This window comes from Limanda limanda, chromosome 1 (assembly GCF_963576545.1).
Source record: "Limanda limanda chromosome 1, fLimLim1.1, whole genome shotgun sequence".
In the NCBI taxonomy this organism is placed as follows: Eukaryota; Metazoa; Chordata; class Actinopteri; order Pleuronectiformes; family Pleuronectidae; genus Limanda; species Limanda limanda.
The window spans coordinates 25,535,614-25,552,247 of NC_083636.1; the positions used below are offsets into that span (position 1 = coordinate 25,535,614).

The 16,634-nt window shown below is 41.4% G+C and overlaps 1 protein-coding gene across 1 annotated transcript in view; it reads left to right on the top strand.

The window, feature by feature from the left end:
• adamts6 (ADAM metallopeptidase with thrombospondin type 1 motif, 6) overlaps positions 1–16,634 on the top strand; it is a 57,582-nt gene that overhangs the window by 35,558 nt on the left and 5,390 nt on the right. Inside the window, exons 14-20 of the mRNA XM_061077228.1 lie at positions 213–315; positions 1,710–1,843; positions 5,127–5,250; positions 5,982–6,062; positions 7,973–8,136; positions 10,396–10,534; positions 12,540–12,669. Of these exons, the coding sequence (XP_060933211.1) occupies positions 213–315; positions 1,710–1,843; positions 5,127–5,250; positions 5,982–6,062; positions 7,973–8,136; positions 10,396–10,534; positions 12,540–12,669 (875 nt within the window). The remainder of the gene's footprint in view (positions 1–212; positions 316–1,709; positions 1,844–5,126; positions 5,251–5,981; positions 6,063–7,972; positions 8,137–10,395; positions 10,535–12,539; positions 12,670–16,634) is intronic.

Sequence of the window (16,634 nt, forward strand, 5' to 3'; positions counted from 1 at the left end):
TAGTATCTTAGCATGAATCTCCTTGAGCGCTTGCAGCTAATTGACTGTCGTCGGTAGATGACTCAACAAAATGAGAAAAAAACGAAAAAAGGCATTTCTGTACTTGGAGCAGCAGCATAGGCTTTCAAAATGTTAGCGTTAATGTCAAATATACTGATCAGTCATAAACAGGCCGAATTATGTTAAAATGTTCACTCTTTTTCCTTCCGTAGGCGTGTGCTGCAGGATCCCGTGACTTCCGAGAGAAGCAGTGCGCCGATTTCGACAGCCTGCCTTTCCGTGGGAAGTACTACAACTGGAAGCCTTACACTGGAGGTGAGTCATGACAGCAGTTTGTAAAATCTTGATAAGTTTCTGTGTTAAGCTTAGTTTGGAACTTAAAAAATCAGGGTGAACCATTAAAAGTTTAGCAATTTAGACTGGGTCTGGCTGGTTCCAACTCTGCTACCTGAAACTAAACAAAAAGTGACTGTGGCTGTAATATAACTGACGAAATAAAACATGTCAGATATGAATGTGTAATAAACTTAATTGAAGGTATTACAGAGTAAGTTGTTTCCATGCATTATAGAATAAGTCAGAACTAATTTGAAATCCAGTTGTCATTTAGTTAGTTACTCCACAGTTGCATATAGTGTTATGGTGGTTATACATAGTTTGTAACAATTAATGAGTGAACTACTTTGTTGGGTGCAATAGCTTCATTCAAGTGATATGTAACTCTTTGCTTTAGAAACAGTTATGTTACAAGTTTGTGCTCGTGAGAAGGTTGTTGTGTTCAATCTCTATGTTTCTCAGTGCCGTGCTGTAAAGCTTCCCTGTCATTCTTTTTGTGCCACACATGACCTGCGTGTGTACCCAGCTAACACTGACAGAGAGAAGGTGTCTCTGATGACTAAAGAATTCTTGAGATTCCTCTTCACTGTGCCATGATTGAAGAGCCTCTCTGGTCAAATCTGCTGCTGGCCCAGCCTGGAAGATTTTAAATCTTGGACAGATATCAATGTCCTGACACAACTCATGTCATGAATCTCCCAGGACAAGAGCTGGAGCTCATTCTTTGGTCTATTCTGGATCAGCACTTATCTAGCTGAGCCAGAATGGGTGGAAATGCAATTGTACTATCACAGCTATTGGCAGCAGTGAAGGAGAACAGGCCTTGTTTGCCTAAGTTTTCCCCTTGATGTCTGCAGATCATGGAAAATATCCACTTGACTAAAAACACAGATAGCTCAAAGAAAAAAAGGGGTAAGAGTTTGAAACATGCAAACATGGCTTTTATTTTCCTTCAGTGATGGAAAGGCTTAAGTTACATCTCTTTTATCACTAGGGTCTGTTTTGTCAAATCCATCAGCTCCTGCCTCACAGCACTCTGCGGGCTGGGAGCTGTCATGTACAAACACTGGATAACCTGCGCCTGGATGTCAGTGTAATTGTTGCTGGCAGCCAGTCCCGTCTCTGATGGTGTCAGTGTTACAGTGACGTCATATCTGTGGGTTTAGATCTGAGCACCTCCGTCTCTAGTCCACATGATTATTATTGTCGACAAGTTGAAAGGAGTTCCCAGAGCTGACTGCAAGTCCCGGGACGAGACGAGTGTCTTCGCATAATAGGTTCTGTTAGGGTTTGTGCTGTGTTGCCTGTGTTTTTGTGTTGTATGAGTGCAGAGTGAACTGTGGATAACTGTGAGCTCTGTCTGTGTAACCCAGGTGGTGTGAAGCCCTGCGCTCTGAACTGCCTGGCAGAGGGCTACAACTTCTACACTGAGCGCTCCCCTGCAGTCATAGATGGCACCCGATGTCAGGCTGACTCTCTGAACATTTGCATCAATGGAGAGTGTAAGGTAAGGGAGCAGTGCCTTGTTGCCGAGATATCAGACCACCCGAGCACCAATTAATAAAGATCTAATGGGGAATTGATCAGATGAAGTGGACGGGTTGTAAAGAGACGGCCAGGTTAGCCAAATGTATTTTTAAGAGAAAACAAAACTGAGAATTTACTTTGATGAGTACACTGTTTTTTAGTCTGATATACAAAATACCTGGAGCTTTGGAAATATAACTTTATTCAGACTATGATAAACTCTTCTTTCTTCAGCCCGGCAACATAAGAAATAGCGAGATAGAAATTAAATGATTATGTTTTGTCTTGCTCAGTAGACATAGTTATGATGGACATCACGTGAAGGTTCTATTCCCAGGTCACAAACTGATACAGAGTAAAGCTTTAGGGAAATCTGGAAAGTGGACCTTGGAGACAACTTGTTTTCAGCCACTGTTTCCAAGGTCTAGAATGAACTTTCATGTTGAGTTGTAATTCTGTATTCATAGTTTAGCTGGGGTAATCATAGTGGGGTCAAGGCACCGCTAAGTGTCCTTGAGGGGTTCCAGGGGTTCTGTGGCAAAAAGGGAATCATTTATTTTCTCCATAACTTCACCCATAAGTAACACACTGAGAGAATGTATGACTATTTCGGTCCTGAATTTCATACACTTCCTGAAATAAGACATCCAAACCCAAAGTCAAATTGAGTCTGTGGTCTACTTTGTGTCAGTTAAGGGATCTTTTAACTGCAAAGGTTTGAAAACCACTGGATAAAATGATAATTCCTCCTTAAATAGAATATGTTATTTCTAGATCTGGTCAATCCTGCGAAATGAGGGCAAATGAGGCAGATTTGTAGAATATGAAATGAAAAGTTGATGCCAGTAATTCTCCAAACTAAATCCAATATTATGATTGATTTGGACGTGAAATGTATGTCAGATGTAATAAAAAAACATTATGCGTCTGCTGCCACGACACAGTATGACATCATCTTCGTTGGCCTATTGTGAATGTTTTTGACTGACATTGTGTTGAGTTAAAGTTGGAGTGACATTTAATTTCTATGTTAGCTGGCCTAGCAAAGGTTTCCTCAGCCTCTGTGCCTCAAGTTTGGGAGATAGTGACTGCATAAACATGGCTGCAAAAAAAACAGCACCATTCTCCGGTGCGGAACAATCAGACTTTGAGCTGCTGATTGTGGCTGATTGTGATCGAATGACTGGCATTGCTCGTTTTGACTCTTATCAGGGCTCTGCAGCCTCGACCAGGATTGTTTTGTGATAAATAAAACACAAAAATCATTGTTTTTATTGAATGATGATTTTATATATATTTGGAAAAGGGTGATTTAATAACAAGGCAAAAGAGTATTTTATCAGAAGGATTTGGCAGCTGGTGCTGTCTTTGTTTTCATGAGCATAAATCACTTATACAGTGTGTGTGTGTGTGTGTGTGTGTGTGTGTGTGTGTGTGTGTGTGTGTGTGTGTGTGTGTGTGTGTGTGGAGAAATAAGGTTTTTCGTGGATTTTCTGAGATGCAGCTGAAATAACTTTTTGGTGCCTCACTTTAAGTATTTGCTTTGACTTCCACCTGACCGTACAATTTGATTCCTGTTTGGCGTGAAACTCTTGCGCCCGTGCCCACAACATTACTCTGATTCTAATATAAAAACACAACATGGTGTGTGTTTTAATGGGAAGAGAACTCTGAGTGGTGGAATATTCCCTACCAAAGGCACATAGCAGGTTTATTTCCAGTCTGAAACCAGCATGTCGTTTTTATTTCAGGGGCTGGCTCTCTGGGTTCACTGCAACATGATAAATCTCTGGAACACTGTCTACTTGGAAAGATGTCAGAACCGCTAAAAACTGCGAAGGTCTTGCACATGTGCTGGAGAGACAGAAAGGGAGAGCGAGAGAGAGAGAGAGAGCGAGAGAGAGAGAGAGAGAGAGAGAGAGAGAGAGAGAGAGAGAGAGAGAGAGAGAGAGAGAGAGAGAGAGAGAGAACAGAGAGAGAGAGAGAGAGAGAGAAGGACTTCAAATGACCCAGGGAGTGAGAGGAGAGATAGTGATAGAGAACAGAGAGAACCTGGGAGGTCCAAAGGAGGAGTGGAGATGTCAGTGACAGCAGTGATCCTCCCAGTTGTATTGTCACACAGCATTAGGTTGACAAAGCTGTTATCACACAGTTTAAAGACTGGAGCTGTGTCTGGTATAGTCACTCGCTGCTCTGTATAGTGGAGAGATGCAGCTAGTTGATATTTTCATCAATGATTACTCTTCAACTGTTTTCTAAAACAATTGATTAGTTTTTTGGTCCATTAAATCTCATAAAAGGGTTAGGCTGCAGTTGACAATTTACTATCTGTTTAACTCACTATAAATACTCACTAGAATAAAAATTAAAATGCATATACTAGATAAGTGTGAAATACATATATCAGTTGTATTTTTCTAGTTTTTTTTCTTTTCTTTGTTTTACTACAATGTTATGTCAAGGGGCAGGGTGATTGAATTGTTCATGGTAGTTTAAACTGGATACATACTTTGTACACAGACAAAGAAACAGTAAAAAATACTTTAAAGACACAAAATGATTTAGTCCAGTCCTGATAAGTCCAACGATTGTTGCTGTTGCAGCATTTAAAATAGGAAAATAACAGAAACACAGTTTTTGCCTTCAATCAGAATCTACTGAAGTTCCCATCGAGCAATGATGAAGCAATCACAACAAAGTTAGCACAGATGAATATTTAATAGGCTGCATACGGCCTCCGTATTAAAATTTATTTGAAGTCAACAAGTTTTTATCTGTTGGATGGGCGAGTTTCAACACTTTGAGTCCATCATCTTTTATGAGCTCTCTTATAATCAACCTGCTAGGTAATAAGTGATTACAGATGTATAAGTGTAGTTATAGAAAGGATAAGGATGTTTTTTCTACTATCAGCAAATACCATTAAAAATAACCACAACAATGTGTTTGTCTGTCCCCGAAAAGTTGCGTGTTTAAATGCCATAAATATATATTGTGATTCAAAATTTGTTTAAAACAACTGGGTACCTTTGCAGGGGACTATTTCTAGCTGTGGATCAATATGTATTTGTTGCTCCAGGGAGTATTTCCTATTTGCAGTATTGGCTCAGTATTTTGTAATGTATTATTTTATATTCTATCTGTTTAGTCCACATTGAAACAACAACAAATGTATTGAAGCCTCTGCTCTGAAATTGGACCTAAAGATTCCTGAATACATCGTCCTGTCTGAAATTAACACAACGCTCCCTGTCTCTCTCAAGCACGTGGGCTGCGACAACATCCTGGGATCTGATGCTAAAGAAGATCGGTGCCGGGTGTGTGGAGGGGATGGCAGCACCTGCGAGGCCACAGAGGGACTCTTTAACGAGTCTTTACCCAGAGGAGGTAAAACATACCTGACTCCAGACACGCTGTTTTAGGATTAGGGGGACTAATATGTTCTTTCGCCTCAGCTCCAGCCGCTTTCAGACGTCTTTGAGTCGCTCAGTGTGAAAAAGGAGCAGCAGAGAGTGTGTTTAGGTTTGATGACCACATTTGACAAACCAAGGATGACCGTAAAGGAAACTAAATAACTCATCGCTCTTCTTGGTAAAATAGTTTTTGCCCGAAATCCAACACATCCCAGGAGCCAGGAAGATAATCTTTCATGGAAAAGTGCCTTTTTCACCTTTCACCTCGTCTCTCACCAACAGCGCATGCCTTTTGGGCTATTTAGAATTAGGTTGTTAGAATAAAGATCAAAACATAATATTTCCCCCATTCATTTCATCGAGTGAAGAAATCAGAAGTAGAGATACGAGCTTGGTGTTGGCTGTAGCCTGAGATCGTCTATAGGGGCCAAGGAGAGAGAAAACATATTTCTCCTTCTATGGTATGGCTAGTAAACCATCTAAAAATACTGTGTGTGTGCATGTGTGTGTGGAAAAAAAGGAGGGGATTGTTTTGTCCGCCTTCTTTGTCCTTTTTCGGTGATTTGGAATTTATTCTATAGATGCTCCAACCTAAAATGATATGTGACTTTCTGTCTCCTCTGATGTTTAATATGTCACGTGGGAATTAGGATTTGGGTTTGTGTGGGCGAAACAACACATAAATGAATTGTTCTTCTCTTCCAGGCTACATGGAGGTGGTCCAGATCCCAAAAGGATCAGTGCATATCGAGATTAAGGAAGTTGCCATGTCAAAGAATTATATTGGTAAGTAGTGGCCTCTAAATACACTATTTACTAAAACCTTTCGTCAAGCAGCAACATGAGGTTGACACTTGCGGCTTAAAGCAAAATATCTTTACAACTATCGGTACAAACATTCATGGCCATCAGAGGATGATTTTCGCAATCTAATAACCTGTCTTCCGATGCAATGATAAAGTTGACAATATTGCTTTCCAGTAAAAATCTCTTGTTTAGGACAGATTAGCATGGAATTTGACATTTACTAATGACTTAATTGGGCCGTTTACATTTTCTCAAGTGCTATTAACAGGTCAAAATATTCTCTCCAGTAAAATATCTCAACATCTGCTTGATGAATTTCAGTATGAACAGTATAGTTGTCTATCCTTATTGGTGTCCAAATACTGCATCTGCAAAACTTAAGATAGCTCTAAATGTAGCTTATTAGCTAGCTCGAAAGTAAGTTTGTGAATATTGAACACATCATACCCTCCTTAAATCTGGAATAAGCTCAATTCACCACTGCGTTCAACTTTTTAGACTCTTATTCTTGTTTCATCATTTATCCCTAAATCTCAGCAGACACTGCAAACTCTGCAGTGTTATGAATTGGCAATTTGCAAAATCAAGCTGTTTCATATTATCTGTTCCGTTCTGTGACAACCACATTTCCAGGGATTTCCTTGTCAAGAAAAAATTTGAAAGTGCCATCATTTATTCTCCCGTTGCCTAATGTGAAGCAATAACACAGTCTGTTACAAAAAACAACAAAAAAACAAAAACAGAAAAATCTGTGATGATGATGGTCTTGGCATCAAACTCACCCATTCTGTTCCAGACTAAACAAAGACTATTTGTAACACTGGCAGCGTCAGAACCAAAACAATCAAACGAGCGGATTAAATTAGGCCAGTTCTGTGTCTTTTCATTAGCCAGAGAAAGACATGTGACAGCGTGTTGAATTTATAGCGGATGGTGTTGATGGAGGGCTTAGGTTACACTTTGAACCGGAGAGCTGCATCAGATTTATAGGGCCGTGGTGACAGCTGCCTGGTCCACCAGGATTATGGAGGATATGATGTCTATATATCAAAGTTTAAAGAGTGAAATTTTGGGTATTGTGTTGGACTTGATTTTCCCTTCCAAGCAATTTGTAACTTTGTTATGAATATCATCTGTGACCAAGGTGATAAAGATAATGTTTTGCTTTTGTAGCATTGTCTGAGTCCTTGCTATTTAGGTCAGGTTTTCATAATTTTTTTTCTCTTATGTTTTGTATTTTGTGAAAGCAAAAACCAAGTGAGACGTTGCAAAACACAGTACACGTCTTGTGAGGATTTGCGTTAACTGCACGGCTCCGAATAATAAAATCACAATGCTCACTATCTGAGCCAGATGTGCTGATAATTAATTTATCGAGAAGACTGCGATGCGTTAAAGTTGAGTAAACTGTTGCCCATCTCATTCACTTAAATACAGCAGGGGAGTCTGGAGAGCGCGAGCCAGAGAGCGCTTGGATCATTTCTCCCCAATTTGGCCCCATTTCAATACAGGGAAATGTGGATATTTTCAGATCTGTTGTGCTTGGAGACCAACTTTTGTTTTGACAACCAGACAGAGTGGTATTCATGAGGTTCGTCCAGGCTTTCACCTGAAGTGTGTTTTCTTTCTCTCCCTAAATTAGACGTAATGTACGTGTCGGTGCACGTGAGTGTCTTCATTATACAGCGTGTCTCTGCTCAGTCTGTCGAGGGATAGCGAGTTGTCAGTGGCTTCAGGGAGGCTGAAAATGATGATGATGGTGATGAAGACGAACGCGGCAATGACATCATACCGAATGATTGTCTTCACCTGTTGCCTCAGCTACCGTTCCTGTCTGCTTTTGATTCAAGCCTTTTTCACAGTGTTTCTCTCTTTCTGTGATCACCCAGCTTTGAAATCTGAAGGGGATGATTATTACATCAATGGAGCGTGGACCATCGACTGGCCCAGGAAGTTCGACATCGCCGGGACGGCTTTCCACTATAAGAGACCCACTGATGAACCGGAGTCTTTAGAATCGCTTGGAGCTACCACTGAAATCCTGGTCGTCATGGTAATATAACATTCATTATTTCCCTCACTGTAAATTCCTACTTCTTCTTCTTTTCTTTAAAATTTTCCTCAGAGTTCTTTAACTTAAACTGCTTTCAGAATTGCACCAATCTCCCGATAATCTCCGGACACTATTCTGCACTGACATTACTCGGGAGTTTCTCCTACCAGCCACATAATGCCTTTGCTTCCCACTCCCCCCCTAACCTGAATCCTGCTGTGTGAAAGGCAAATCCAGGGAAAGTCTGGACCCAATTGTGTGAAAACGACTGAAGAGATACACAGGTTTCCTGGATACTTGATGTTGGCATAGCTTTGGCATGGCAGCTGACTCCAAATACTACACTACAACTACCCATGTTTCTAGGCTTCCTAGGTGTTTAGATGTTGGACAAAAGTATTGCATCGTAGTTAGAAAAATGAACCATGATCTCCTTTTGGGACCAGAGTTCTTAATCAGGTTTCTCCAAAACATAATGTTTAGTTCAGTCAGGAATACTTTGTCATGATTAAACCATTTATTGCACAATGGGAATACAGTTATGCTTGGAGTGGATGGCTCCATTCTTTGGATGTTCCCTGAATTAGCCAAGCAGCATGCTAAGATAAAACAGAGAACATGTGCAAAAAAAAACCTCCTGGTGGGCGTAAGCAGGCAAGATAAATACCATTTACAGAGACCATGTTGGACTTGGTGCAAAAAGGTGGAGGCTGGGGTGGTGGAGGTAATTGCTGGCAGCAGAGCATGAGTGGTAGTGTAGCTGAGCAGGGATCGGTGAGGAGGGGTCGTATTTTAAGGGACCACTTTGTTGAGAGAATGGGCTGTGATTGGTCGGCGACTTGCGAGCACCCATTAACCTATCAGAAGCTGACAACTTATGACATCTGAGCACATAACTCCGTGTCTTGCAAGAACTAACGTGATGTTTCATTCTTTGCTCACTGTCAGCGACAGACACACAACTGAATGTGAAGCTCAGTGATTTGATGTTTTCATCGTTTAGGCACAGATCACTTCTCTCTTTAAGGCACGCTGGTGTAAAAAAAAAAAGTTCCATTCATATTTAACATGTCGGCAGAAACAAATGTTTGTATAACTTTGAATACTTTAAATCCTATTTCCTCACATCACACCACTTTTTTTGACTTGGTGTCACTCTCGCCTGAGACCCGCGACACATTCTTCACGACTTCTGTAAACTGGGAAACCTTAAGTGACTCCTCAGTTTGCGGCTCCGCATTGATATGTGTGAGGCAGCCCTGATGCTGTTGGTCTGCGTCAGTCTAATCGGGGTCTAACCTTAGATCACCCACAGCCAGCGGTTTGGGGTTGAAAGCTATTCGTATGCCGATTTTGCTGAGCACAAACGCAGTGTCAATTGGCTTCGTGAGTGTCTACTGTGTGGTTGCACAGTGTGCACGTGCATGTTAAGAACCATAGATACACCTATTTTTGTAATGGGTTTCGTGACGTTTTTGCGTGTTGATGCGAGACAACTGAGCCTTTTCTGGCTGTGATGTGCGGTGGTTTCTGCCTTGTAATGAATGCTGAAAATACCAGACCACACAGCACGGTTTGGAATAGACCAGCCACTCCACCACTAGCGATTTCTTTGTGGCTTTCAAAGCTGTGCCTCACTTCCTCGGTTTCTGCATCCAGCAGAATACTACGAGCCCAACAGGGGCCCACTGATCTGGACTGTTCAAACTGCATTTAAAGTTACAGTGATCAATATTTGTATGTTAACAATGCATCACATTAATATGTGTAATGTGAAAGGGCTCACTCATAGTGAGAAACCCACAGGGGATTAACACCTGATTCTGTACTTCCTCTCTTCTCCACAGATATTCTTAGCATCGCTCACCTCATTGTTTTGGTTTTACAGAACACAACAGTCTCCTCAGCTGGTTCCATCAAAAAAGAATGAACTCATTGGATTGGACATTGGTCTGGTGTCAAACACAACTCTAAACATTACACTCCAGTCATAACAACTGTCTCATAATAAGTCAGTGTTGTGTTTGCAGATTTTGGCTCTGTCCTTGTTGCACAAAAGCAAAATCCAAACAAACACATCGGATGCAGCTTTAGCAATTCAACTCAGCTCTGTAGGAATGCACACAAATACCTGATTTAATAACTTTTTATGTTGTCATACCAAACATAGATATTTTACTATTAATTCATTCCTGGCTCAACCAGACTATTTCTCCTTCTCTGTCCTCACCTGTTCTTTTGCGTCTCTCCTTATTTCAGGTCCTCCTTCAGGAGCAGAACATGGGAATACGCTACAAGTTCAACGTGCCCATCCAGCGCACAGGAAGTGGCGACAATGAGGTGGGCTTCTCCTGGCACCACCTGCCCTGGTCTGACTGCTCGGCTACCTGCGCTGGAGGTGAGTCGCACTGCAACTTGCACTTTGCTTTTATCGATTTACTCCTTTTCACCCAGATTCAGCAGAGTGGACATTTACATTTTGTTTTTCAACTCCTATTTTCATATGGATTTTATTGAAACTGTGCATTAAACAGGTGCATGGAGATGCACTTTGTCAAAAGCAAAACCTCTACAGTGGCAGCTCATTTTTCCAAAGATCTTTAAACTACTCTTGATTAAATAACAGCTACTTTCTTTAGCTCTGCCAGGTGCCAAACACAGAATCATTCCACCTACTGCATTCTATTCTCATGTTACATAGTTTGTTATTTATCTTTTAATCAATTCCAACGTTTTACAGATTATTTTAAGCAGAGCGCGGTCTAGCCGCCAGTTACATGTCATACAATATGACTTTTTTTCTTCATAAACACAGATTTTCTAAAACTGTTGTGTAAGTTTTCATTATCAAAGTTTATTTTTCTATGAGGGAAGGATACTGTCTTCTCAGTGTCGACCTTCTGCTGAGCTCCGGTGGCCCGTTGCCTTTTGAAAAATAGCACTCCAAGCATTTTGGTGTTGAATGCCCTAACATGCTGTGGGTGTTTAAAGTCTTTTTGAATATTTCCAACCTTCTAAAATATTTAATACTTCACATCTTGTGTGTGTGTGTGTGCGTGTATGTGTGTGTGTGTGTGTGTGTGTCATTCTGTAAATCTCCCCCAACCAATAATTCCACAAATGCTGAAGAGCAGTGTGTTGAAACCCAGTATCATAATTTGAGAGGGGTTTCCAAAATCATTACTTTATAGCCTGGAGATTCAGCCCTCTAATAAATTCAATATGTATATTTTCCATATTTTATCCAGAGTAATGAATATGGTGTAATTTCTGTGAATGAGCTGCTCGGCATAGCTTCTGGTTTACCAGAGCTGCACACAGATATGGCCGCTCTTCCAGAACGCTTGTCCTCCAAAGTCAAACATTCAAAATCTGAAACCGCAGTGAAATGCTGACCATGGCCTCAAAAATGACTAAACCAAACCTTTTAGCCCAAAAGCAATGGGTTTCATGTAACAATAAACAGTGTTTCTTCCCAGTTGTCAAGCGTGGCCTGGATGGGTTTGTAATATTTTGTAAAAGCATGACTGAATAAGCATGTGGGTTTTTCTGAGGAAGGATTTCCAAGACCAGAGCAGAAGTTTTAAGCTATTCCTTAGACGAGGAAGCACACATGGCCTTCCAGCGTCGTAAACATGCCTTTGCATTGTTGATCCAAATGATCTACTTTGTGTCTACTATGTGTCTCTGATCGCACAGAGCTTTAAATCTGTTAAATGTAATTTAATCATGCTCCCATTCGATACAGCAAACTCAGCTAATCATGGAGTGTTGCTTAATATATCACTGCGCTAATAAAATCTATGAAAAACACCTTTTGACAGCCTTACAACTGAAACTCCTTTACCCCATGGTTCGCACTTTTCCTCCAAATTGTATTTCACTGGAACAGATGGGTACATTTTCTATACTACGCACACACACACACGCATCCATATCTCATTACAGCTGCTAGACAAGTCTGCTGTGGGATATGTCCCACGAGGGTCCAAACAGACCCTTTCTGAGTTGCTATGGCACACACACACACACACACACACACACACACACACACACACACACACACACACACACACACACACACACACACACACACACACACACACACACACACACACACACACACACAGTGGGAGTTGTGACACAGATACAGTAGCCCTCGCTCTCTCCATTAGAAGCCAAAGTAAAGAGCTCTCTGCTCTGTAAAAGTGATTTGCCAAGATATCCTGCAAAGAATCAGGAATTTACATGTCTGGATTTGCTACAGACTGAAAGTGATACCATGTCCGCTCAAACACAGCGCTCGACACGACGGCCGGCTTCCATGTTTCTGAGGTGATTTAATGTGCGAGATCAGCTGAGCCCTCTGCTGCCTTATTGATCAGTCCTTTCCCTCCGTGCAGGCTCCCAGAAGCAGGAAGTGGTGTGTAAGAGGCTGGACGACAACTCGGTGGTGCAGAACAGCTACTGTGACCAAGACGGCAAACCTCCAGAGAACCAGAGGGACTGCAACACTGAGCCGTGTCCCCCAGAGTACGTTTCAATTAACCTTAAATGTTGCCCGTATCAATTCACAGCTTTTGTAGTTGATTAATTATTCATATCAGTTGTTTGTAAAGTGTCAGAAACGAGTGAAAATGGTAAATGCTATGTATTTATTTCGAACTTTTCTCGTCTTGATCACGACTCAAAGCTCTTTACTCCACAGTTTTGCCATTCACCCATTCCCATCCATTCATTCAGTGCATCTATGTGCAGCACTTTCTCTATCATACAACACTCACCCACTGCCAGCACAGCCCTCAGCTGTAATTTAGGGCTTAGCAACCTCGGCAAGCGGAATGGGGAGGATGGGTATCAAACCGTCGACCGTCTGGTTAGTGGACCACCCGCCATAACTCCTGAGCCACAGCCGCTTACAAAAACAGTCTCCAGACTGCCTGTTTTGTCCGGCTGAAAATTCAAAATCTGTTAAAGTTAAATTTACATTAATCACAGAAAAACTCCTTAGATGCTAGTAACAGAGGATTTTTGGCATTATGAAAGACTTAAATCAGCAGTTTTTTAAAATATTGAATGAATCAGTTATCAATTTGATCCAAGACCTCTTCTCCTGCTTAGTTGTGAACTTTTGTATTTGAAAGACATGAAGTCTGGCTGCTGACAGCAGTGGGACTAAACCAAAACAGTGCAGTCTGACTATTAAAACCAAAACAAAGAGCTAAGAGATGCTAAAATGCGACGCACCACTGAGGAATACTGCGTCGATTGATAACGCTCTGTTGGTTTGTCACTCCCAGCAAACACCTGTCACATTACACATGGACATTTGATCCATTGTTCGTATTCAAATATGGAGTCTGGCAGCTTTAAGTTAATGCTTTCAAAAGGAAAACCCTACATAAAAGTGTGTCTGACTGCTGATATTAATTCAACTTCAATGAGCCCTGTTGGAAAACGTGTTGGGGAGAAAATAATAAAATAAAAGGGCAGTGATTTATAACTGCATATGTTAACTATTTTCAGTGTTTGCCTCGTGCCAAAAATAAGAGCCTTGAAAATGACCACCTGTGTTTGATTGTTTTGGCGTCTCTGCCGATCCTGGAGGGGTAATATACACGTATACAGGTGGAATATGAACTCGTGTTTGGTGGCCAAATGTCCGTAAACCCCGCGCTGGAGCTGGAAGCACGGGCCAGACTCACTTCAATCACGTCTGGAGAGAGAGGGATTCAATACATCACGTTAATTAGTTTCATATTATCTAACGATTATTTGTGTGCGAGAGGGAGCGTCGGTGTCTTTCTTCTGGGCGTCGGCCAAAGCAACTGATAGTATCGTAAATCCACTGTGTAAGTGGTCATTAGTTTCCCTCTAATCACAGTCTAAATGTTATGTATTTCCACATCTGTATCCAGTGGTTGCAGACTTGTGCAATCTCATTTGTTGTGATTAATACTTGAATACTGTGGAGGTGCACGTGTGTGTTGAGTTACACTGCACACATGGCATTTGTGCCTGTCAGGAAGGCTGACGCTCTTATGCAGCCCCAGGAAAGGCCGACAAAAGCCGACCATGTAAACACGATTGTTTTAGAAAAGCCCGAGTTTTATGGGCTGGAGTAATGAAAGCGAACAGATGTTTGAACACGTTGTTAATTCTGTATACATTCTTCCGGATGATGTAATATCTTACAGGCTGCATGTGTTTGGAAGGCCGTTGTCTGGGCAGGTTTATGATATTAATTCTGGAGTGTGTGGACGGGGGATAGAACAACACCAGGTCTAATTTTGTGGAGGTCAGAAGCTCAGCGGGCTGGCATGGCCCAACACGTGACACTCGAGCGTAGTCAGCAACATGGTGGTGACGTGTCTGCCCGGTCACAAGTGATAACACTCATCAGAGTCATTTAAAAGTGTTCAACTTAAAGGTTCAGTGTGTAGAATGTAGTGACATCTAGTGGTGAAGTTTCATGTTCAGCTGAATCCCCCTCACCTCAACCGCCCCTTCCAAACATGAAAGAGAACCTGTGGCAGCCTTCAGTTGTCATAAAAACTCAAAAGGTGTTTAGTCTGTCCAATATAATCGACATAAAGTAGATCCTTTAGGGTCATCTGGGTATTTGGGGCCCTGGTTTCTGTTATTAGTGCAGATTCAATATTTTAATTTCAGTTTCTAACTTTGAGAGGTATAAAAATGTATTTTCGGAAGATTCATCCCCCGTTTTTTTATACTGGACCGTTTTTGATACTAACCCTAACCAGTGGCGATTTTAGCCTGAAATTTCTGGTGGGGCAATTTTGTATGACGTCATGTCACCGTCACAAAAATAGAGGTAGCTGATTATTATAAGCAGTAGGCCTATATAGACCACCAGTAAGATATATTATGGGCTGCATTTTGAGTGCCAGCAGGCAGCAGAAATCCTATTTCAAATACATTTCACATGCTTTAGCGCTCAGCCCGACACAAAGATGTTGCCTATAATACAGCATTAAAGTAAAATGATTGCAACAAAGTAAAAAGATTAGACAGACACATAGCTCAAATAACTTGCAGAATTTATTATTATCAACATGAGGCGACATGCATCAGCTTCATCTGCACAACACTTTGTGTTTTCCTCCCTTAACTAAAGAAGGCCTGCAACTGTTTAGAGTTGGCAGTCATTGCTTAGTGTTATGGATAAAAGAGTTTATTTCTATATTCATTATATATGATATATTCAAATGAACACTTATTAGAACCATGTTTATCTTTTGCTTCCTGATTTGATACACTTTAAATAAGAACCCAGTGTTTTATTTGTCTTCTTTGCCATAAGAGGCAGAACACGTTCAGCACAGCTGTGTCCTTCAGGCTCGTCCGTCCCTAATAAAATGATAGGAAACATAAAATATGGCATTATTGTAGAGGAAGTGTTACACAAAGTTTGTATCTTTATTTTCTGTGGATATTCAACTACTGATTTTGAATATGGTTTTGGATTAAACTGTGCACTACCAAGACAATGCATTTACTGTATGGAGTTCTTCCACATTATTAGTATTGCAAAGCTTATTCTCCAACGACTCATCCTCATAAACTAACGCTTCTCTCTGCTGGGTGGACCGGATCATGTAGCCTGACTGCGGGCTAGCCGCCGAGCTAAGCTAACCACCAGGTACACGTCCCTTTGAATCACTAATTACAGATTAATACAATACTAAACTTGACTAACCTCAGAAACGGGAGCTCACACGTCTTCAGCCTCTCTGCCAGGAGAACAAGCAGGACTTCAAAACGTATTATTCATCCGATGTGAGTGAACCTGTCCACAGACCCGGTTGGTGTTCACTGCCGAGGTAGCCTGTTAGCCTGTTAGCTCAGGTGACGTCGAACCGGAGCGTCAGCCTGTTTCCGGGTGACGCTGACGCTGGAGCGAGTAGCTCTCTGGGAACGTCGTGGGGCTCATCTGCATAATCACAACCTTGCAATGTTAACAGTGGCCTGTGTGCTTCACGCTGATTGGTGCTCCCATAGCACTGGTCTGCAGCTTCCCCTGTGTGCCCACACCAGAGACGTACGGCAAGAGGGAAGCGTTTCACAAATCAAACTCACAGACAGAAACATAAACGAATCAAATGACACCAAAACAAGACTATAATGCTTGTGAGTCTCGTTTATTCACACACACATTCACTCTTTTTGCATATAAAATAAAATAAAATATATTTTTGCCACAAAGTTCAGATATGCAGTATTTAGCTTTGTGCACACCAGCGCCACCAGGGGGGGCACTGCCCCACCTGCCCCTTAGGTAGAAACGCCACTGACCCTAACCCTAACCCACTTTTTCAGTTGGCACCAAAAAGTACTTAGGACTGATACCCTTTTTGGAAATCTAGCCTAGAGTTTAGGTGTTATTAAATGTGATTCTACACTTTTTCCTAAATTATCAAAATCCTTCTTGCAATGAAGTAACCACGGGTTGTGAACAGTAACACACTAGAATAACA